General features: G+C 45.3%; 1 protein-coding gene across 2 annotated transcripts in view; it reads right to left on the reverse strand.

Moving 5' to 3' along the window:
* The window catches only part of WIPI2 (WD repeat domain, phosphoinositide interacting 2), a 33,122-nt gene extending 8,253 nt beyond the window's left edge, over positions 1-24,869 (reverse strand). Inside the window, exons 1-6 of one of the 2 annotated variants that reach the window (XM_037814390.1) lie at positions 24,615-24,869; positions 19,026-19,108; positions 4,544-4,713; positions 3,054-3,150; positions 2,552-2,649; positions 2,073-2,165 (exon numbers count right to left, since the gene is read on the reverse strand). In XM_037814390.1, coding sequence (XP_037670318.1) covers positions 2,073-2,165; positions 2,552-2,649; positions 3,054-3,150; positions 4,544-4,713; positions 19,026-19,108; positions 24,615-24,688 — 615 coding nt within the window. In that variant the 5' untranslated portion in view covers positions 24,689-24,869. The remainder of the gene's footprint in view (positions 1-2,072; positions 2,166-2,551; positions 2,650-3,053; positions 3,151-4,543; positions 4,714-19,025; positions 19,109-24,614) is intronic. The other variant, XM_037814391.1, reaches the window with a different exon arrangement.
* Positions 24,870-25,107: the final 238 nt, after the last annotated feature.

Raw genomic sequence — 25,107 nt, forward strand, 5'->3', positions numbered from 1 at the left:
AGAATTAAACAAAAAGAATCTTTTTTCAGAGAATGGGGTGACTTTTCACATAATGACAAAAGATGAACTACACAAAGACTACAAACTTCTGGCCATTGAAAAACAGGAAACTGAATTCAGTTTCTAGAAATATTTACAAAGGTCTACCCAAATTCTATCTTTAAAAATAACTGACATGTTTATAAATAGAGAGAAACCACAAACAACTTAAAACATAGCCCACCAAGGAAATGGTTAGATTACGGAAACTCACACCATGGGATGCCCTGCGCAGCCAGCACAAATCAGGCTGTAGATGTAACGGGATGAGAAAGCATCGTTTAAGGAGAGTGGATCTCTCTGAGTGTAAGGAACACCAACTATAAAGTATGGTATTACTTAGGAATTAGGGGGTAAAACATTTTATGCATATATATACAAAAATAACCAAAGCAGAAGTTTTGTTCTTCATGGCCTACACTTCTCGATTTATCTATAATTTTGACAACACACCTCCTGTGTCATTCTAATCAACAGCTGCCTCATCACAGTGTGACTGCCAGTCTGTGAACGCAATGGCCGAGGTGTGCAGCCCAGCATCTGGTACACAGCACCACTGGGGAGGCCACAGTGGGGCTAATTCCACAAACGCAGTGGATTCTGTTTAAAAGCAAACCAAATGTTTGCTCCTTATTGGCCCTGACATCCATAAAGTGCTTTGGCCTTTCCAAGACCTAATAAAAACATGATGGTAAGACTCTGCTTTCAACAAGGAGCAGCAGAACTGTGTGGCCATTTCGACTCCTGGAGGGGCGAGGAAAGGACAGGGTGGGTAATGTGGCTTGGAGTCCAATCCCTCTGTCACTGCCCAGCTGGGTGACCCTGGGCAGACTTCTCACCCTCTCTGAGCCTCTGATAAAAAATGGAGAAATGTTTGCCTTACAGAGCTGTGGAGGGGATCCAAGGTGAGCACGAACTGAAAGGAGCTCACACAGTCCATGATACAAATGGTGACTCGTGTCACACAGAGGCATGCTGCAAAGACCCCGAGGAAGGGAAAGTGGGCCGATCTGTACCGTGTCTGCCTGGGCTGGGTGGTTCGAAGGGGAGAGAGACCTGGGGAGGGGACTGTGCAGTGAGATGGCATCAAAGTAAAACGAGCCAGTGGGAAACTAAAGAGCATGATCGGAGCTCAGGAGAAATGCACAAAGACAGGAGGACAAGTTAGATCTCCAGGAGAAAGAGCAGAGGGCTGAACCTGTACGAGTAAGAGAGGAAGCGACATGGAGAAAGATGGAGCAGGGCAGGTGAGGAGCAAGGAGGCCACACCAGGCCAGGAGGCCCAAGTCAGAGGCCACCAAAGCAGCTTTCTCCTACATATGGGAGAGGGAGGGGTTAAAAAAGGCCATATCCTTTTAACCCAGAAATTCTTCTTAGTGGAATCTCTTAAGATAATAATCAGAGATGCACACACAAGATTTATATACGAGACTTAAAAACACACAAATTATTTACGATAGCAAAATGTTAAAAATGATAAAAATGTCCTAAAAGGTAATGTTTAAGTAAATAACAATAGAATACTGTACACCATTAAAAGTTTTTTAACTTAGGGAAATACAATATAATGTAGAGTTAAAAAAAATGATAAATGATGCATATAGCATGATCCCAATTTCGTTAAATGAACATAAAAGGAATGGCAGGAAATACACTGAAATGTATTTATATCAACTCTTTCTTATTCTTTTCAATATTTTCTAAGTTCTCTAACCATAAATGTGTTAGCTTCAGAGTTGGAAAAAAACACTGGGCAAGTGGCATGACTGGCAATGGCCTTTTCATAGCCTTTGTAAATGCCTATATTTTCTACGACAAACAATATTAGTTTTACTGTTAGAAAGGGCACAAAAAGTGTGTTTCTAACTCCTTCCAAGGCAGCACACTCTGGCCCGCGTGGACTTTCACTGGGCTCCTCTGTGATTTGGTGGCCACACACACTTGTTTGGTAACTTGGCTGTGTGAGGGGAGCAGAGAAGTCCGTGGAGCCTTAGAACTAGCTTCCCGCGGGGAGACAACAGAGCAGGCCTTACCTTCTCCGAGGCTGTGGCGAGTTTGGTACCACTTGCGTCGAAAGCCAAGGCCGCCAGAGGGCTGTCGTGAGCTGGGATCATGTTGGCAGCTCTCTGAAAAGGACGACAGCCCGCGTGAGAAGAAACTGCCAGGCGGCAGGAGACAGCCCCTGTGCTGCCATCTACTCAGGAGGCAGCAAATGCCAATTTGCTGTTACTAAAGTACCGGTTAATACAAACTGTGAATTCACTTGATTTAACGGGGTTGGGGTCCAAGGAAATGGTGCTCAAAACCTCAAGACAAAGCCAGGTAATTCAGCCATACAGTTTTCTGCAGTCCTGCCAACTCTCCCACTGCCTGAGCTCAACGCTGCGGGGTGGGAGGCCGAGTTTACCCGTCCCGCGCTGCCCTGAGAGGCGTGAGCGGGGACGACTGTGTAGGGAGCCCCCGGAACGAGGGTGGCAGGTGCCCTCCGTGCTGGCCTGAGGAGAAGCCTCACCAAGTTCATGGTGTCGAAGACCTGCACCTCCCCGATGGTGGCGCTGCCGGGGTACGCCAAGTAGCAGTTGTCGTTGCTGATGGACAGCGCGCACAGGCCTGTGGACACACGCGGGCGCGAGAGGCTGCTCAGGCCGAGGAGCCCCTTTTGGTCGTGAGACACAACTCAGCCCTGATTTAACCAAGACCCACAAATCAGAAATGGCTCGACACCGCCTGCTCACTGCATTTTGTCTTTCAAGTTCAAGACCCCAATCCGCCACCTTAGGTGATAGTGGAATTATAAACAGGTCAAGGACCTGAACTGTTGAGGGATCCCAGAGTTGGATGGGGCCACAGCAGTGACTTCGGATGGTCACCAGACCGGCCCGAGGAGGAAGGCAGTGTGGCCTAAGATCAGCGTGTTTCAAATCTGACTGCATCTGCAGAAGCTGTAAGGAGAGAAATCTCTCCCCTCTAGGCGGAATCGGAAACAGGGCTTCCCTCCTCCCAGGTGAATTTACCTGCGGGATTTGGGGGCGTCTCCCTGATCGTGTGTAGAACCTTCATGTCCCGGATGTTGTGGATGTACAGAGACTCCTCCAGGCACACGATCAACCTCTAGAAAAGAGAGGGGAGACACAGGCACTTGCAGCCAAGTCCCCCGACATGCACCCCCTTCCTTCCGGAGAGCCAGGCGGACGCTCGGCACGAGAACGCGGGCCACCGGCAGGGGCTCTCCTGTCCCACTGGGCGCGCTGCCCACCGACTCGGTGCTGTCTAAAGCCAGTTGGTCCCACGCTGTGTATGCCAGTGGTACTAGTCATACTAATTACGCGATTTAATTAAATATATCAACTGATAAACTATAGCTAAGAAAAGTGTGTGTTATTTATCTATGTTTTGGTTTCCCTCTCATCTCTCCCTCCCCCTAATGAAAACCAGGTTGAACACTTTGGAGAGATTTGGTAAGGCAGATTGTTTTAAAAAATTGCTGTTGAACGAGGCATGGGTAAGAGAAAAGTAAAAGTCTAGGGATTTAAAAATATACGTATATATAAATTTAGAAGGGTGCTGCACTCAGATTACTTTGCAACTGACCTGAAGTTCTCACTCCACTGAAAGAAAATGACCAGACTCGCAGGTGATGCTTTCTCGGGGGGAGAATTATGTGAGAGAGACCAGGAAAGCACCCGGTTCCCCAGGAGCTGCATGTGAATGTACCCCTAGGTTTTAATGGATAGTGGCCACTTCTAGTCTCCTGGGAGGCTTCTGCCATGGCGGCTTTATCCAGTGGCCACCGCAGCCCAGAAACCATGGGTCTCCGTAGTGGTCTATGTTCTTTATCTGGCTGCGTCGTGAGCCTTCCCTGCAGAGACACTTTGTTGTAAATAAAAAATGCTGAAGCATCTTAGGGCAGTGCTGTCAGGGGTAAGCAAAAGCCAAGAGATGGTTTCATACAATAAGCTCCAGGCCTAGTCCCCAGGCCCCTGCTCCACCCAAGAGGCGTGCTAGTTTGGGGGAAGGTACAAAAGGTAGTAGGTCCCTCATCTTAAATCAAAAGTTGAATTTATAGTTTAAAAGGGGAAGAAATTTTTTAAAATAACGTTTATAAAAGCAAAGAAAGGTGAGTGAGACACCATGCTGCAGCTCCGCAGACGAGTGGTGGATATGCAGAGAAACGGCCAGACTCGCCTCTTGAAGGATAAGCAACAGTAAGTCTGGCAAAGGGGAAGGGCCTTCCTCACGAAGGGAACGGTTTGAACCAAACTGCTGCAACAAGAAACACAGTGTGGCTGGAACGGAGACTCTGTCCTGGTCAGCAGGGTGAGGAAAGCCAGGTGGACGGCCCAGAGGGCAGAGGTGGCTGAATGGCAGGCCGGGACCACCTGCTCTATCCTGGAGGCACTGGGAAACTCTGGAACTGCCCCCAGAACTCAAAAGGCCAGGATGGAAATGCCAGCAGGTGGAAAAGCGCACAGGGCAGGGGGATTCCTACAGGACTGTCACTCACCTGCCTGTTCAACTTGACGGCCAGGATGGTGTTGGAGTAGCTGTAGTTGCAGATCTCGGTCCCCTTCTTAAAGTGGCAAACCTTTAGCTTCCTGGGCGCTTTGAGGCTCACAATAGCCACGAGGCTGCTCGAGAAGAGTCTCTCTACGATGCACACATCTTCTGTGTCGGCTGAAAGGAGAAGAAACGCAAGCATATTTATCCCCCTGACAATAGGCAAAATCTGCTCACAAAAACAAATCCATGCTTAAGTCACCTGAAAGCAGAGCCCCATGCGATCTTTGAACAGGCACGCTGTCACATGGCGGTGCCTGGGGATGACCCCACTGCTGCACGGATGTATAAAGAGGGGGAGCTGTGGAGCAGACACATGGGGGTAAACTCACCACGCCTCACCTGCTCTTAACATTCCACATGGCTGGCTCATGCCTCAGCTCACACGCCACCCTGGCACCCCATCAAAGGGAGGCCCTACCAGTTACTGGCTCTCGTATCATCCAAATCATTTCATCCCCGGCATGCACCTGGTAATTATCTTGTTTGTTCACTTCGCTCACTGTCTGCTCCTGATACACACTCGAGAAGGTTGTTCTACCAAGACAGAAACTTCATTTGTCCTGCTCACAGGTATACTGTGGCACTTAAAACAGTCCCTGACAGAGGACAGGCCCGCAAATGTTCTTTGAATGAACCACCTTTTCTGAGTTTCTGCACATGTTAAATGGGGGCGACAGCTACATTACTTCCTACAGTACTGTTAGGAAGAAATCACAGATACTCCCCCACCGTGCCCTGCCTCTCCCTTAAAGCAGGGACCACTGACTCAGAAGACCGGGTTAGAAAACACATGTACACAGCATCTTGCACAGGAAACAGCAGGTACAGATCTGAAGATCCGTAAGGAAAGAAGGAAAATGCAGCCCTCCACAGGCAGCTGTTCACATCTCCCACACGTACCCCAGTCTCGGCCCACTCCCCACCTTGTTCTATTAGTAGTTGCCTGGGCTGGGTTCAGATCCAGGGGCCAGGAGAATTCCAGAAGGTAGGAAAGCTCGGAGAGGCAAGGGTCTAGACTATGACTTCCACACGCAGCCTGCCCTTTTCTGTGCGAGAGGAAGCACAGGGTGCGGGGTTCAGGCATCCGCCCACCCGTGAATTCAAGTAAGGCCCTGCCTGGGCACCAGGACCAGGCGGGCCCAGGGCAGAGGTCAGCAGGCGGGTCAGCCGGTGGTTCTGCCCGTGCGGAGCCCGACCAAGGAAGCTCCCTGCAAGAAAATCCACACAGACAACCAACGGCACAACCACTTAAGAGGGCTTCTTTCAATAAGCTCTGTTGCTGGATTTAAATGATGTAACTTAACAACACCCATCAGTTAGTTTAGAAACTAAACTACTAGCTAAAACGGAATAAGATGTCTCATAAAGGATCCACTTTATGAGGACATAAGCTATTTCCAGGAAGACCTAGCGTCAATCGTTTTAATGTCTAACGAGGTACTGGCTTCCCCAGTGTCACCTCAAGTCACATCCCACGTGACATAACCCATACTCCTGGGAAAAAATTACAGGCAAGGACACCAGCTTTGCTGTTACTTAGGATGGAGCAGGCAGTAACATCAAGTACATGAGGCTGAGCGCTTTCTGGGATTTACTCACAGTCATTTTGACCGTGCCAGGTGCCCAGAACCATTCCCATTTCCCTTTCCTGCAGCAGCAGGCTCACCTTTCATAAAAAAGAGCAAAGGCAGGTGACTGCCGCAACTGGGGACATGCCAGATGGGAGGGGCCCAGGTAGGGGAGGCCGGGCAGCACACGGGGTGTTGCCGGCCCCTTCCTGACCCGACTCCCACCTGCGAGGCCCAGGTACGGGACCCTTCTCCGTTTTGATCGAATGATATGATCTCTAGGCTGCCATGTTCAAGCGCTTGTTGACAAGACAAGACTGATCCATAGCTAGAATGTCAATTTATGTGCAGGAAAAGCAACTTCCTTAAGGACCAGACACTTCTCTGACCTTAGGAAATAGACAAGGGTATTGTGACCACAGCGTGCTTGGCAAGCAGGGTCAGCAAGATGATCTGAATGGCTGGTGCCCTCCAGGCCGCCACGCTCAGCTCCCTGACAACAAGGTGGGCGGGGGGGGGGGGCGAGGCTCTTTCTCCGTCCCTACCCGATGTCTTACTCTTCAGGTGCCCCCTTCCCAGTTAACACACATTCTTCCTTCAAGGACTGCCACCTGTCAGGGGTTACACTTACTAAAGCTCACTCAGGCTGTGCCATCCTGGCCTGGCGGCGTTCCACCCTCTGTAGCAGTCGTCACAGCTACCATGAGTAACCCGTGCAGCTGCCATACAGCAGTGTCCCCAGCAAGGCCGAGCTTCACAAAGACAGGGGCTATGCCTCGCTTTTCACCGCTGTGTCTCCAGGTCTAACACTGCCCGGCACAGAACAGGAACTGAATGCACATGTGTTGGATGAACAAAAATGGACCTAATGATCAGATTTTTGGAACTCCTCAAAGTCTTCAAAACACTGGTTTTCAAAAACAACAGTCGCTTGAATTGGGTCATATTCAAAAAGGGGCTAATCTCATTCATTACATTTGGATTTAGCGGTGAAGTGCTATCACCTCCCTGCGCTGCGTCAGTGTGGTAAAGCTGTTCTTCATCAAGTTCGACTGTACGCACTCTCAGAGAAGCCTGGTCCTCTGCTCGGCCACCACATACCTTGGTGAGCACCACGGATACAATGGTGAGCGAGAGAGACTAGGCCCCTCAGAAAAATCAGAGGTTAAAAACCAGAGTCTAATCTTGATCTAGTTATAACCTTAATGGTGAAAAAAGAATTTACTTTCAGCTTTATTAATTCTAGGATTGAGCCACATTACAGGAGAACCTGGTATATGAAAAACTGATTTTAATGAAACAAGTACATTTTATTTAAACCCAATGGCCCCCAAATTAAATCAACAGTAAAAAAAAAAACAAAACTTAATTTCAAATATATTCTTCAAAGAATAGATTCTTACTGCTTTGCTTGATACAATTTTACGTACATACTTAATTCATTCCACACATAACACTGAGAAGCTAACGGGGGTGGTGTCCCAGGCATTGGGGGTGCACGCCCTGGTGAATAAGGCCATTGCAGAGCTCAGGCAGAAGAGACACGGCCCCTGTGTGGCCCTGAGATGGTGAAAGGTCAGGAGACTAAGTAGGAGAAGAGAAAAGCCATGAACATGTGTAACGAGGAAGCCTACAGAAGACGAAGCATCTGATGACACGGAGGTTATCTGGAGAACGGGACTAACTTTGGTGGGGGTTGGAGAGAGAATGCAGACTGGACGGGGCTGAAACACGACAGAGAGGAGAGAAGGAATGCAGGCACCTGCTGGAGAAGCTCTGGCCTGGAGAAAAGCAGAAAGGCAGGAAGGGCTGGGGGGACATGACCAGTCAAAGAAGTTTTTGTTTTGCAATACAGGAGCCACCAGGCATGTCGGTGGAGTGGCTGATAATGCAGCAGAGATGGGATAACTGGCGGAGCAAGCTGCTTAATAAACTGAAAGGCAATCAGATCCAGCAGGAGAGCTGGTTTTATATGACAGAATCCTTTCTTCCCTTTTTGAACATGAGGGAGATGAGAAGGTGGTTGGCCATTTAAAAGAGGACAGGTGAGGGAACTCCATGCTGATAGCATGTTTTCTCTCTAAAGCATGAGGAGTGGCTAGTAGTTTTGGAGGTATAGAGATGAGAGGTGTAAGGAGTGAAGATGGTATGAAAACGTCATCTCTGAGAGCAAATACAGTTACAAGGAAAACGAAGGATCAGTGGCAGGCTCTGACAAGTGCCCATTTGAGGTGTGTGGTAATAAATTCAAATCTAACCATCTGGAGAAAAACCTTATCAACTCAAAAGATGCAGAAAAAGTCTGACAAATTCAGCACTCTTTCATGTTGAAAGCTCCTAGAAACCTAGGAATGGGAAAAAACATCCTCAACTGATAAGGGGTAACAGCATCCTTAAGGGTGAAAATACTGAATGCTCTCCTCTAAGATTGGGAACAAGGCAAGGAGGTCCACTCTCCTCACTCCTAAGCAACACTGTGTTGGAAGTCCTACATACTGCAATAAGGCAAGAAATAGAAATAAAAGGCACAAAGATCAGAAAGGAAGAAGTAAAACTGTCTATTTTCAGTTGACAGGACTGTTTACATAGTAAATTATAAGGAATATACAAAGTAACTATTAAAACTAATAAATGAATTTGGCAAAGTCACAGGATACAAGGTTAATAAACAAAAATCAATTCTATTTTTATAGATCAGCAGCAAACAACTGAAAAATGAAGTGAAAAATACTCCATTTGCAATATCATCAAAAAATGAAATATTAAGAATAAATTTAACAAAAAATGTGGAAGACCTCCATACAGAAAACTGCAGAACATCACTAGAAGAAATGAAAGAAGCTCTAAATAAATGGAGAGATATACCATGTTCATGGATCAGAATAGCCAATATTGTTAAGATATCAATTCCCCTCAAATTCATCTCTAGATTCTAGTCCAATCATAATCCCAGCAAGCATCTTTGTAGACACTAACAAGCTGGCTTTAAAATTTGGAAATACAAAGGACCAAGGATATCCAAAGCTATCTTGAAAAAGAGCAAAGCTGAAGGACTTACACCACGTGACTTCAAGCCTTAAAGTAAAAAGCTACAGCACACCAGACAGTGTGGTATTGACACAGTGACAAATCAATCAGTGGAAGAGAATAAAGAACGCTGAGATAGACCCACATGCACACGACTGCTCTGAGGCACCGGAGCAATCCAGTGAAGGAAGAAAAAACTTTTTAACACATGGTGATGGAACATCTGTAATCCACAAGGAAAAAATTAACCTTGAACTAGCATCTCATACCACAACCGAAATTAATTCGAGATGGATCACTTATCTAAACATAAAACTGAAGCCATAAAACTTTCACAGAAAACACAGGAAAATATCTTCCTGATTTGGGGGTTTCTTGGGACACAGAAAGCAAAAACTATAAATGAGAAAAAACTGGTAAAGGAGACTTCATTAAAATAAAATACATTTGTTCAAAAGACACTATTAAGTAAATGGACAGACAAGTCACAGACTGGGAAGAAAATATTCACAGAACATATCTGACAAAGAACTGGTGTCCAGAATATCTAAAGGTCTCCTACAACTCAACAGTAAGACAAATAACCAAATTCTAAAAGGAGCAAAGGAGTTGAACAGACATTTCACAAAAGAAGATGTACAAACAGCCTAGAGGCTGAACGTCCTCAGTCATCACAGAAATTCACATTAAGGCCATAATGAAATATCACACACACCCAGCAGAACAGCTAAAATTAACCAGACAGACAAAGCCAAACCCTGATGGGGGTGTAGAGCAGCCGGAGCTCTCAGGCATCGCTGGTGAGGACCCAAAATGGCAAGGCCACTTAGGAGAAAGGCTGGGAGTTTCCTGTAAAGCTAACCCCTACCTATCCCACGTCCCAATGATTCTACTCCAAGGTATTTACCCAAGAGAAATAAAAGCATATGCCCACAAGAAGACTTGTAAAAGAATATTCATAGCAGCTTTTTTCATAACAGCTGAAAGCCGGGCAGAGCCCACAGATCCATCAAGGGCAGGATGGAGAAACTGTCATATAGCCATACAGTGGACAACTGAGACACACAACCATACGGATAAATCTCAAAAACATCATACTGAGCGAAAGGTCTTACTAAAAGAGCCCGCACTTCAAGATTCCATTTCTGTGAAGTTCCAGGCAAGACTGATCTCTAGTAGGAACTGCCCGAACACGGGTTGCCTCTTGCAGGGTTGGGGAGGGACCAGGGCTGATGAGGAGAGGGTGCCAGGGAACTTCCTGGAGGGGCGGTAAACCTTCACAGGGGCTTAGGCTAGAGATTTAGGCACCTGTGAAAACTCACAGTATGTTCACTTAAGATTTAACCGCAAATGGAGAAAAAATACTAAAATAGAGAACTCTGTAAGTTAGTAAGAGTCACACTGAAGTATTTAAGGAAACACGTACTTTGAAACGCACAAAAGATAAGAAGGATGAATGGAGGGCTATGTGATATAAGTATAATAAAATGTTAACAACAGCATCTGGGTAGTGGATACACGTTAATAATAAAATTCTCTCAACTCTTCTGTGTTTGAAAATTCCCATAATAAAATGTTGGAAAATGAAAAGGGAAAAAAATAATAGCTGGAATGAATTCAGTTGCTTAAAAGAGCTGCAGAAAAGGTAAAGAACTGATGGGTTAGGGTGTTTGCTTTTCCTTCCCACCCGACTATAAGCTTGAAATCATTTTTTTTTTTTTTAATTCAATGGAAAAAAGCATAGAAGCTTCTGGTTAGATTTTAAAAATGAGAGGGACGGTGAGGCAGAGGCAGGAAAGCTATTTTCAACTTCAAATAGTCATAAAAAGAGAGAAGAGTACAATGAACTCCCATATACCCAATACCTAGATTTAACAAATATATATATATATATATATATATATATATATACATATATATATAGTCATGTAGCTTTGCTGAAATTTCAAAGAGAAGTTTATAGTATTTTGACATTTTACTCCTAAATACTAAAGTATACCTTCTAAATAAATAAGGACATAGGAAAAATATCTTTTCCAGCTTATGAATAAAGTAGAAGATTCTTTGTATCAAAATAAATTCCAGGAGGAGATTATGTGTCAAGTATTTAATGTAAACCATGACATCAAAGTACTAGAAGAAACTGGAGAACGTGTATACAGCCCTGGAGTGGAAAAAGCCTTTATAGCACTCAGAAGCCTTCTAAGAAAATACATCTCAATATACAAAAGTTCAAGAGTTCAGAAGGGCAAAGAGAATCATAAACAAGGTCAAAAAGCAAATGACAATCCAGAAAAATATGTGCAATACACAAATGGCTAATTGTCTTTAAATTGGTAGGATAGAGACAAATATCCCAATAAAAAAATAGGCAAAAGAAGTTTTTTTTAAAAAAAGAGCATATATGAAGCCCGATACTGCAAAGGAGAGGCTAAACCTGCTTATAATTGTGCCTAAGAGTCTCCCCCTGAGTGCCTCTTTGTTGCTCAGATGTGGCCCTCTCTCTCTCTAACTGAGCCACCTCAGCAGGTGAAGTCACTGCCCTCCCCCATACGTGGGACCCGACTCCCAGGGGTGTAAATCTCCCTGGTAACGCAGGATGTGACTCCCAGGGATGAATGTAGACCTGGCATTGTGGGACTGAGAATATCTTCTTGACCAAAAGGGGGATGCAAAATGAGATGAAATAGTTTCAGTAGCTGAGAGATTTCAAATGGAGTCGAAAGGTCACTCTGGTGGACATTCTTATGCACTATACACCTCTTAGGTTTTAATGTATTGGAATAGCTAGAAGTAAATACCTGAAACTATCAAACGCCAACCCAGTAGTCTGGACTTCTGAAGACGACTGTATAACAATGTAGATTACAAGGAGTGACAGTGTGATTGTGAAAACCTTGTGGATCACACTCCCTTTATCTAGTGTGTGGATGGATGAGTAGAAAAATGGGGACAAAAACTAAATGAAAAATAGGGTGGGATGGGGGGATGATTTGGGTGTTCTTTTTTTACTTTTATTTTTTATTCTTATTCTGATTCTTTCTGATGTAAGGAAAATGTTCAAAAATAGATTGGGGTGATGAATGCATAAGTATATGATGGTACTGTGAACAGTTGATTGTACACCATGGATGATTGTATGATATATATTTCAATAAAACTGAATTTAATTTAAAAAAAAGAGAAAGCATATAACCATATGAAAGAGTTCAATTTCAGTTACTGTTTAAGAAATGGAAATAATTAAGGCAAATGGCCATATTTTAAATATTAAACTGTTTGATAATGCCTAGTGGTGGGGGTGTGGAAAACAGATACCCTCATATCCTGTTCACAGAAACACAAATTGGCATAATCCTTTTTAAGGGCAACCTGGCAATGTCTATCAGTTTCAAAATGTGCTTATCTGCTGATCCTACATTTCTAATTCTAGGAATTTATCTTCTAGCTACACTCACACCCAGGAACTCCACTCCTAGGTATCCAACTCAAGAGAAATGAAAACATATGTCCACACAAAAACTTGTACTTGAATGCTCCCACAACAGCATTCTTCATAATTGCCAAAAAAGAGAAATAATCCAAATGTCTTAACTGATGGATGGACAAACAAAACGTGGTATGCAAGCTTCTTTGGCAAGGAAAATAAATGAAGTTCTGATACATGCTACAACATGGATGAACATTAAAAACATTCTAAGGGAAGGAAGACAGACACAAAAAGCTACCATGTTATATCGTTCCATTTATCTGAAACGTCCAGGACAGCAAATCTATAGAGCCAGAAAGTAGATTAGTAGTTGCCTAGCACTGGCGGATTGGCGTGAAATGGGAGTGAACGCTAATGGGTTCGGAGTTTCTTCTGTGGAATGATAAAAATATTCTAAATTTAGATTATAGTAGGTTGGACAACTTCATAAACACACTAAAAACCACTGAATTGTACATTTCAAATGGGTAAATGTTATGATATATAAATTATATCCCCCAAAAGCTGTTTAAAAAAAAAAAAAAAAAAAACTTGGGTAGACTACTGCAGAAGTTTGAACTTTGGCTGGTAATACTAAGATCTTACTCAAGACGTCTATGACCGTAGGGAGATGTTAAACATCAAGCTAGGCCACCTCTGAGGAAACGGCAGGGGGTGGGGGACAGAGCTGAGGGCGTGGGCAACAGTCCACCGGGACACCCCGAGTCCGTGGATCCCTAACAGAGATACGGACGGGCTTCAAGTGGTCACAAGCCACTGAAATTACAGGCGAAATGTTGCTTTTCTGGGGGAAATACCTTCCATCAGCTTTTCAAAGGAATCAGTTACCAGAGAAAGTGTGAGGACCTTTACAACAGATGGCACACTGGTGACCCTGGAGTCAACACAAATTTTTGTTCACTGCTGAGTTTTGGTCACTGGATTGTATACTTAAAAATGGTTAAAATGGTTTTGTGGTTTATATTTTACCACAATAAGAAATGTATTTAAAAAAAAAAAAAAAAAAAAAAGAAGCAGCGATAACTACAACACAAAAGAATTCACTTCAGAGCTCCTTTAACTCCCAGCAACCAAACTGCTTAGCTCTTTTCAAGATACACCTTTCCAAAAGCAACTGATTTTTATATATTATTAGTGGCTTATGGTTTGTTATTTTTTCTACTGCATTGTTTCAAGAAGCTCTTTGAACATTTGTTTACTACATTTCATGCCCAATAAAACTTTTAAACATAAATATACCCAGAACCCGCCTAGCTACAGCAATCTCTTTCCATGAATTGAAGTGCAGACAGCTCAGCCTCCCAGGAAACAATGTACATGGTGAATCAGGCTGATACAAGGAGGACAGACGTTACAATCAAGAGAAGAACCAAAGAAACAAAGCAGCGCATTTGCAATTATTCAAGATGGCACTGTGCCAAGACAGCAGTGCCAGGAGGACCCATGGATGGCCACTAGGAGAGTCTGACTTCACCTGTCCACGGCCGTGCTTTGAGGGCTCACTCTAAGTGGCTTCTGCCAATTCAAGAAATTATTTACTTGAATAAGAAATAATATTGTTTTGCTTCTGTTGGCACTGTTTATAGTTGGCAGTGATAAAACTTTTCTAGTGGGAGAAAGGGAAGATTGAAGCCATAAATAACAGACACTATACACGCTGCACGGGGCCGTATGTCAGACAGATTCCCAGAGCAGTTCTAGAGCAAGGAAGAGATGTGAATTAAGAGCCCGATATTCCATTTCAACGGATTTAGGCAGAGAGGCTGCTAGGGTCTCTCCTATGCAACATCCATCACTGTAAATCTCACTTGAATTACTATCCTGACCAATGTAAGGTCTGTCAAATAGGAATGAGGCCAGAAGGCACCACTTCCCAAACCTTAGGATGCAGATGATGGTCTGGAAAGTCAATGTTGGTTAGTTTCTCAGCCAAGCAAGAAGGCTGATAAAAAGGTGTTAAATGTCTGTGAATGCACATCTGTAATCCAAATAGGCTCTAGTCACTTTTGCTGAGCTAAGAAACTGCTTATGTTGTTTCAGAACTCGATTCTTTCTGATGTACATTTTCTTAACTCAGAAACTTATAAAATGCAAAGAAAACACACAATTAGAATCCAAAAAGTCAATGCCTCCTTCTAAACTTCTGTGATATTTAAAAAAACAATATTCTATGTCCTTTATTTTGCCTAAGAGTGTGTAATATCAGAAGTATCTCAAGGAAGAGAGACCACATATTTGCACATTACATCCTCGAACAAACAAACAAAACACAGAGAGAAAGAGGGGGAAGAAAAACAAATGGGGCCTGCGTAAATGATGGGTATGGGGGGGGGGGACTCTTGCAATTTAGGAGTTTGAAATTACATCAAAATAAAAAGTAAAGAATCTTCAAATGGTGCCGGGCAATGGTTTATTTGTTTATTTTTAAAGGAAAGAACAAGTAGTTGTCAATCTTGTTTTCCCCAAGACCAGCTATGGCTCATTCTTTCTGTGATAGCAACAAAGACTGGGAACAAAGATCTAATTTTATGATAGACTGTTGGGAGTTAATGAGTAAACAAGCAAGACCGAGGCTGAACTGAATATGGAGACATGAAGTAATCGTCTTTGCTCTTGAACTACCTGTATGAATGTGCTAGAAAAGTCTTGACAGTCCTCTAGTAGCTAACCTGTTTTCTAGGAGACAACTACTTGGTAAAAGAGTATCAAAGACAAAAGATAATGTTTGAGGAACAAAAGAATTTATTAGTATCAAAACATTTTCTATGTCCATGTCACCCCTATTTTTAAGGGCCAAAGTTCACTAAGAAGAATGCAGAAACCTATGTACTGCCTTACCATGCTGGTCAGGAAATACCCACTTTAAAAGATGCTGTAAAGACATCACAGTTTGTTCTATCAAAAACCTTCAAAGAGAGAAGACTGTGGGAAGATGGCAGAGTAGTAAGCTCTAGGAGCCAGTCCCTTCACCCAAACAACCGCTGAACCGGCAGGGACTGTCTGTGTTTTGAAACTCTGGAGTCTGGGGGAGCACCACTGAGCAGCATCCGGGGTGGGGGGGAGGGGAGGAGGCAGTGGGAGGAGGAGGCTGGTAAACTGCCATAAACACCGGTGGGCTTCAACCTCGCTGCAGCGGCTGCCACCTCCCATCCCTCAGCCTCCAGGAGGGCAGCAGTGGGACCTGGAGCTCGGGCTTCCAGGAAGTCGCTTGGCTTGCTGGGTCCAGGGTGGACATGAAGACCGAGTTCCCCAACCTCCAGGGGCGTGAGGTCTGACCCCCGATCCCTGCCTTCCTTTGACCAGCTCCTTCAGGTAGCTGGGGGCTGGCCCTGGTTGGGCATCTCTGCTCCAACCTGCCTTGGCACAGGCAGAGGCACCTTTAAAACAGTGACCTCAAAACTACAGAAAACAGTGAAAGGGCTGCATTAACCCTGCAAATGCTGAACCAGAAAAAGGCAGCTTCAAATGCCACAGAAGAAGCTCCTGGTGCCCTGGCTGGCCCTGCTGCTACTCCTCCAAAACGGGTGTACCCAGCTCCCACTGGCTACAGACTTAACATACGTCTCATTCATGCATAAAAGCCCAGAGGAACCCTTTTCCCAGAAATGGGCTACCCTTCTTAGAAGATTCTCCCTGTCGGGAACAACCCCAGTGGGGCCAACTGAGAGGCAGCCAGCTTGGAGGGCTCCAGAGGCCCTGACTCTCCCCTGGGATAAGCCAGCACGCTGGTTCACACCAATGTTCTTACTGCGGCCACACCTTCCAGCCTCGTTAGAAAAGAGGCTTTTTTAGAAGCCTTGGTTAAGCATCAGAAGGCAAGTCTGAGGATAAATAAGGAGTAAAATCTAAGAAAGCCAGGCAGGGACTATGAGTCAGGGTCTCCCTGGAAAGGGTCTCAGGGCTTGCCTTTGGGGGCGGTGACTGCAAAGGGACTTGTTGGGAAGGGTCCCAACCCACTCTGCTGATGGGGGTGGGGGTGGAGGGAGCCCTGGAGCACCTGGAGGCTTTTGGGAAGAGCGGAGGAGCAAAGACCAAATGCCCGAGACCAGGGCGGGCCTGGGGGGAGCCTGAGAACTCCAGCATTTCCAGTGACCCACATAAAGAAAGACTTTTCTCCTGTATCTTCACCTTACGTGAACGGGGACCACGGCGACCGTTCGCTCACCACTGTGTCTGCAGCCTAACTTCTGACATACTTACTTGTCTATCATCTGTCTTCCTCCGCTGGGGTGCACGTGTCATGAGGGCAGGATTCAGTTGGCCCTGTGGCTCCAGCAGCCAGAGCAGGCCCTCAAGCAGAGCTCCCGGACGAGCAGAAACCAGGGTGAGAGGGAAATGGCCTTCCCACTGACTAGCCGAGCCTCCCCATCGTCCAAAGAGAGGAATGGGTAAAGTAGAATTCCCAAAGGAACACCAACCCATGGTGCAAGCAACACTGGGAATCCTGGAATACTCACGAAGGAAACACCGGAACTGTCAATAAAGAGAAAGCCCCGGTTGCCTTAAATTTTGTGCTCTACGTGTAGATAATTAAAATGGTGTCTCCCTGAACCCATATGCCATAATCATGTTACAAGGTTTATATTGCAAATACTGAACTCCTCAGTTGCCTCATACAAGGTTCTTACCCTTGTCAGGGCCATGGGTAGGCTTCAGGAAGTCTGCTCAAAATGTTGTTATGGGGGGAGAAAATATTTATAAACCAAATATCAGACAAAAATCAACAGTAAAAAATAAGCAAACCAAAAAGACATGGAGAGACATTTTGCCAAAGAGGATATACAGATGGCAAATAAGCATATGAGACAGGTTCAACATCATTAGCCATTAGGGAAAAGGAAATGAAAACCAGTGAGCTATCACTGCACACCTACCAGAACGGCTAAGATAAACAACAGTGATGATAGCAAATGCAGGCCAGGACGGAAAAGTGGCTCACGCTTAACACTGCTGGTGGGAATGGAAATGGTGCCACTACTCTGCAAAACAGTCTGACTATTTCTTTAAAAAGTAAACATGCAACTACCATAAACCCAGCAATTGTACTTCTGGGTGTTTATCCCAGAGAAATGAAGACTCACATCCACATCAAACCTGTATGTGAATGTTCGTAGTAGCTTTATTTATAACAGCCAAAACTGGAATCAGCCTGGATGTCCCTAAACAGTGAACTGTGAAATCTGGTACATATACCCCGCACAACAAGACTTGGCCATAAAAAGGAACAAACTGTCAACACATGCAAAATGTGGATGCATTTCCTGGGGGTGATGCAGAGTAAAAAAACCCAATCCCTAAAGGTTATATACGTCCATTTATGTAACATTTTTGAAATGACAAAATTTTAGAAACAGAGGAGGACAGACTAGTGGGTGCCAGTTTAGGGATGGGGGTTATGGGGTGGTGGGAGGGAGGCGGGTGTGGCTGTAGAAGGGCAACAGGAAGGACCCCTGTGGCATTGGGAGCATTCAATATCCTGACTCTAGTGGTGGACATGAGAATCTACATGGGCACCAAAACCATATAGTACTCAAGACACACCAGATGAAACCATGAAACTGACCAAGCCAGGTGGACTGAGTCCACGTCCATACCCCAGTTGTGATATCGTACCATTGTTTTGCAAAATGATACCGCTGTGGGGAACTGGAGGGAAGTGAAGCACACGTGTCTTTGCAATGATCTCAGTTGAAAGAACAGTTGTGTGCACGGAGCATCCGAAGCCTGCCCTCCTAGCCCGCGGTGGAGGGTCTGTACCACCACTATAATTCAGCAAGGACCAGGTATACATTTTATTCCTGTTTTTTTTCAAGAGAGAAACCAAGGCCAGAGGTGAAGTAATCCATCTCCAGTCCCACGAGTGTCAGAGCAAGAAGCCAAAGAACACGGTCCTTGTGCTCGTCCAGTTGCCTTGACAGGCAGGTGAACTGCAGGCCATGAAATGACAAGTGAAGGAAGCACATAATTTCCGCAGGGGCTGTATACTTCCCAATTTCTGGAAACCCCTCATAACAGAAAACTAAATGGTTTAAATGGCATTAAAAAGGGGGATAAATTATAGAATAATACATATGATACCGTGATTTAAAAGGACAATCCATAAAACAAAGCTATTTCCATATGGATATTTACCTGTATGCAAGTGCACAGAAAAAGGCCTGGAAGAATATATACAAATTGTTAACAGCCGTCACCCCCTGGTGAGATGAACATGAAAGATGAGTGTTGGTCAAGGGGTATTTAAACTTGAACCAGTATTTGAATTTAAGAATACATTCAAATTCAAGTATAAATTGTCTATTTTTTTTTTTAAGAAGGGAAAAAATAAAGCAAACACTTACTGCATTCATAGATCTGTTCCAGCTTATCCACAGAAGAAAGGGAGAAAAATTTATAACCGGACTTACTACCAACAGCTAGGGACCTGCAAAAAAAGCCAAATTCAGAAATAAGAGCTGATTATGTGTAGACAGTGGTAATGCACAAACCTGCTCCCACATTACCAAATAGTAACCACCATTTTCTACCACAAATTAACAGAGAAATAATTTCACATAGATTGTACCATCTGCATGGCAACCAAGTGGCAAAGAGGAAACAAGTGGCAGAGAAAGATGCCACAGCCCAGCCAGGAACACATGCATGTCAGTAGAGACTGACAAAGTGTTCTCACGTAAAACCTACAGAACTTTCAAGATGAGCTGGAGATGGAAGTGAAAGTAATCACCCTAAATTAGTAATCCTTTCAAAACCAATCGGGATTCCTGAGATGGTCTGATACGCGAATCTGGGAGGAAAGGCAAGTAAGCTAGCACTCCGATTCTAAACAAAGACGCTTGCAGCCCGGGAAGGATGACAGTAAGGCCTTTCACAATTATAGCTCAGTCCCTCGGGCTGGGTGTGTCTGCGCAGAGGGGGATGGACCCCACACAGCCCACGAAGCTGCTGGGGAACCTGGACTCAGAAGAGCCTGCAGTTAGCCAGGAAGGAAAAGGCGAAGGCCCCGGTTTGATGGCCGCATGTTTAGGGTTCTGTAGTCTTCACCCAACACCCCTGCTGGGGCCAAGAGGCCAGAGGCACCTCAGGAGCTGTCTCGATCCCCCTAGCCTGGGGGGGGGGGGGAGATCTGAGACTAAAGGAAGTCAAGACTTTCTTGATCAGAAGATCACTACTCTCAGAACGTCGGAATCCAAGAAAATAAAAACAAGAAGCAAGCAATGCAGAAAGCACCAGAAAGGATGAGAGAAGGAAGCAGGAAGCAGTGGGATATAAGACTCAAGTACTACATCATTTTTGCTTTTAAGATCTGGAAAAAATGAAAACAAGGGGAGGCAGAAGATAAACCCCAAGACAAGGAACAACGCCGATGGACTCATGGAGTATTTATACTCCGAGGTCAAAGGAGAGCTAACTTAATGGCCGTTGTATCTACTGAAAACTTGACATTTCCACCCTTTCATTCACACACGGAGAAGAAATATATTCTAAGAAGGGAGTTGCTATAGGCATGGTTAATTGTTGTAATTACATTGGGTATATCCATTTAATTATACCAATGAGTATAGCATGCATTGGTACCTGTAAGCATTTTGAAAAGTAATAAGAGAACCAACAAAAATACAAGAATATCCAGGAAGAATTAAAATAAAACCAAATCTCAGCAATCCCAAACCTTGGGAAATTGGTGTCCATGAAAACCTGTTATCCAGGTAGCTAAAGGGGTTGCTATTTTGAGCACCAAACCACCCCCCACACACACTATTTTGGATGAAAATTTATTCTTAAACTATATTCTTTCCTGTGTTCTTAAAACAAGAGGAAGGCAAATTCTAACATTATCATGAAACAACTTATTATACTGTCATAACACGGTGGTCCTCTCGGACTCCAACAAGGGGCAAAGGCTTTTGCCTGTTGGCTGAGTTTCTAAACTTATCCTCCCACCTTCTGTCTTGCTGATGGTTGTCACTTTTCCTTGTGACCATTCTACCCTTACTAACAGCCCCTTCTCCTCTCCCTTTCCAGTTTCGCATTGACTTGGAAACCAAACCACCAAGCTCATAGCATTAGGAATCAAATAAACTTAGGGCCTCTCTCCCAAGGGCAAAACGAAAGAGCTTTAGTACCTGATCCCCGAGGGGCAGACGCCCAGGTTCTCAGCTGTGCTCCCAACAGGTAGGAGCTATCAACTCCGGGCTTTGTCAACCAAGCTGCCATGCTCTTCAGAACCTGGTTTGGGATTATTAAATGCCTCAACTGGAATTTTAATCCTAGTTTCCAAAAACTGATTGTATATCCCTATCAGTAAAAAATGTAAGCACATACCCCCAATATTTTTGGATGTGGACATACAGGGTAGTATGAGTATATACTTTTATCAAAGGGAGCAATTTTACAAGGATGATATTAAATATAAATCGGTTTGATATTTTCATCTCAAACACCAATGCACAGGTCTTGCACGCCCCTCTTAGGAGACTCCAGTTTTAATCACATCTCATGATTATCTTGACAGGCATATTAGTGGGAAAGGGAGAGCAACATATATGAGATTTGCCCTCATAAATCATCTTATTCCCCAATAAATGTTTATAAATGTGGTAAGTTTCTTTTCTAAGAGACGTAAGTGAAAGTATAGTAAGATTTTGTATTGACAAAGGAAAACATGAGCAAACTGTAACAGAAAAAGGTCGATTTAACTCAATCACGGTTCCACCCTGCACAGAGGCCTAGTTCTGCCCTCTCTGGAGACAAGGTACAGGTCTTCTGCCAACACTTCCTAAACACACTTTCAACCAACCCTCTGTATGTCACCACACACCCTTTTCCCACTTCTAGAGCTTCTCTAGACTGCCAATTCCTGAGCCCTCTGGGGATTCCGCAGTTTAAACCAGGTTGGTTCTCTGCCACACACAATTTAGGATTTGGGTCTGCCAAGATCCCCAGGCCCCGGCCCTCCCTGTGGATGCCTCACCTGGGCGGCCCTGAGGCCTCTCACACTCAGTAACCGTCAGAGCAGAAGTCATCTTTCCCCCTAACCTGGAGCCCCTCTCATTTTTCACCCATAATGTTATCAATGCTCACCCAAAACCTAAGCCAGAAACTTGGGAGTCATCTTGACTTGTCCCTTGAATTCATCCTGCACATCCCATGGGTCGCACCAAGTCCTGATGTCTAATCAGTCCCCTCCTTTCCACTGGCCACCGCAGTGGGGCAATATCCTCCTAAGTGGCGTCTGCCCTGCTCAAAGGTATCCCCTGCACAGCAGGCAGAGTGACTAAAACTTCAAGGTTGAAGGAGACTTAAAAGCCATCTTCTCCCAAACCCCTCAATTTACAGATGAGAAAAAAGGAGAAGAGACCTTCCCAAAGTTGAAGAAAGCAATACATTCAAACAAGGTTTTCCTTACTGCCTCATACTCATTAGTTTTTCTGGACACTAATAACATTAATTCTGCAAAAAGAAGCCTTGGAAAACCAAGAGTCTCTCTTTAGACCCTTTAGGAAATGTAGTTTGAAACAGGCATTGCCAAATCACTGACTTCCCACAAACTGAGTGGTGTCTACTGGGAGAATCAAGTTTCTGATATTTCCATTTGAGATTCAACCAATACACTGCCCCTTAATAATTTGTTAACTTAAATGTCAAAAAGCCAAAAATTCCCCCCAGATAAGCCTTTGGAGATGTTTCTTTCAAAAACTGGGATTGGGATAAGCACAGATACCCCGGTCACCATTGCGATGGCCTGGGCCAGCTGTTCTGTGTGTTCTCTGCTCTAGTTGAGAGACACAAATAAAACTGTAGATGGCAGAAAGCAAATAGAACTTATTCACACTTTATGGAAAGAATCATGAAAAATACCACAATATTTGAAATCACACTGCCAGTACATGAAGAAAGGCAGGACAGATAAAGTTAGGTGTGCAATGCCTTTTCTGATGTTAGTGTTTGAAAGGCAAAAGAAAAAGTGAAATTCCTATATAGTATGCTCACATACTCAATGGCTTCCAAATTTTTCTTTGAATACAGTGAATGTGGATTCTAGATCAAGATTCCTTGTCTAGCTTAAAATTGTGATCCTATAGTAAAAGAAATTCTAGAGATGGGGAAGGAGAGAAGGGTGTAAACCATAAAGCCTTACTACTGGAACTGTTGTATTTCTTTCAAGTTTAAAACAGATTATGCTGTTCTTCTAATCTAATAATCTTATTTTCATTAAATCCCAACAATTCCTTACAATTTATATTCAAACTACATAAAGTCCTCTTTGGCAAGTCAGAATCATGACACAGAGATCTTCCCTCAAACTAATAATTTCAGGATTCATGGGGGACGGGGAAGCACATGATTTCCAAGTGTGAAAAGGTCTTTTTTCAGGCCAACCGAGGGGCACTCCTCTATGATACAGGAAACCTGGCCTATTTGAAACAGCAGAAAAAGAGAATGCTTTCCTATATTTGATTTCCTTCTGATAGAAATAACACCTAAGTAGTAGTAAAAACACGAAAGAGTAGTTTTGGAAAATGTTTTGGAAATTCTCTAATTTATACAAGCATAAAAAACGATAATACTACTCTTTTTTACCCATTTAAAAATACTAGGGGCTTAAAAATCAAATTATAGTTGTTTGAAATTCCTGATATTAATGTAATACAGTCTATCCCAATTATAACAATCTCCAACAGGTTGTCTGAATTGTTTTCGTTGTACTGGCTTTTGGCCATATAAAACACTACCGTATTTGATAGTTTTAATCTTTAAAGATTACTGTCATGATTATGATCTTGGAATCCACTGCCCTTAGACTTCGCACTAAAAGAGAACGCAGAAGTCCTAGATTCTAGTCCTGTCCCCACTCTACTCTGACCAACTATAAGATGCAGGCACAGCTCTGAAGCTTTCTGAACGTCGGTTTCCTCATCTGTGATTGGATTAGGAGATCTGCTCCCTTCCAACTCTCAGTCGTGCTCCACCGGGCTACTGTCTTCCCCGAGATTCTCAACTTTGGGAAGGTGCTGCATACCACCAACTTGCGTTGGCCATTCTACAATTAACTGATTCCATGCTGCCAGTTCAAAGGCAACCCAACCACCAACTGGTCTATATGAAGCCAAGGAGCTGCTCATCCTCCTCTTTCATCACTTCCTCTTACTCACTTCCCAAGATGGCTCTCCTCCCTCCCTGTCCCACAACTCATCCTTCCTTCTCAGCAAACCTCATCTATCAACAATCCTCACGGGTCATCAGAGGCAGCCTCGCAAGAACCGGCTTCGAACCCATCTCGTTTTGGGCAAGCAGCGTTCCAGATCCAGGGGCTGGCACCAAGGTCCTCTCTTTCCCTAAGGAGGGGCCAATCCCCCGAAGCACCAAGACTCCTCGCGCACTGCTTTGTAACATCCCCCTCGGCTCAGCGTCTCCCTGGGTCGCAGACCAGGGTTATTGCTAAGTGTGTCTCTTGCTAGGAGAAGACATCAAAGTTACCTGTCAAAAAGAACAGCGAGAAAAGGAGAAAAGGACATAGAAGCGGGGGAAGGGGCCCTAAGATGAGGAGGAAAGGAGCAGGGCCCGAAGAGGAGAGCGCGGGGGACACAGGGGAGGGGAGGCGGCCAGAAGGAAGCCACCTGCTCCCACCTCTCCAGGGGCGGCCAAGACGAGGCAAGCCGCAAAGCTCTGCCCCAACTTTGCAAGAAGTGAAGTCTGGAAAAAGAAATCCTCCCCGTAAGCGGATAAAACGTATACACGTGTCTCCACCACTCCCCTCGCCCAGCGCTCGCAGGGTCCCGGGCGCGGGTCCCGAGGCAGCGCGCCCCTCAGCCCGCCACGGCCCCGCGGGGAGGCCGGGCCTCCCACCCGCCCCGGCTCGCCCACCCGGCCCCGACCCCGGCCCCGGCCTCCGAACCCTGACCCCCGACCCCCGACCCCGGCCTTACGTGTTGTCCTGGTTGAAGTTGGCGAAGAGCAGCTGGCCGGAGCCGGCCTCGCCGCTCTGACTGGCCAGGTTCATGGCTGGGGTGCGCGGCGCGCGGATCGGGGCGGCCCGGCCGGGGGCGCACGCGCGGGAGGGCGGGGTGGGCCGCGCTCAGGGTCGGCGCCGGGCCCGGATCACCGCCTCGGTCGCCGCCTCTCGCTGCTCGGGGCTCATCCACCGCCTCATCCCGACCCCGCTCTTGTTTATTCTCCAGAGCCGGGGCTGCCTGTGCGCCTGCGCGGTCCCGTCCCCTCCGCGCCCGGCTCCCCAGTGCGCACGCGTGCTGCGGAGGTCCCGCCCCCGTCACCTCTGGCCTTGTCCAGGATTCCTGTCGAACACGCACGCGTGCGCACGCGCCGGGCACAGCTTGCAGGCGTGTTGGAGGGCCGCGCGTGCGCATGGGGAGGAGAGGCGGGCGCCTGCGCTCTGGGTACCTCTTGGGGTTTAGCCACACT

This window comes from Choloepus didactylus, chromosome 21 (genome assembly GCF_015220235.1).
Source record: "Choloepus didactylus isolate mChoDid1 chromosome 21, mChoDid1.pri, whole genome shotgun sequence".
Taxonomy (NCBI): Eukaryota; Metazoa; Chordata; class Mammalia; order Pilosa; family Megalonychidae; genus Choloepus; species Choloepus didactylus.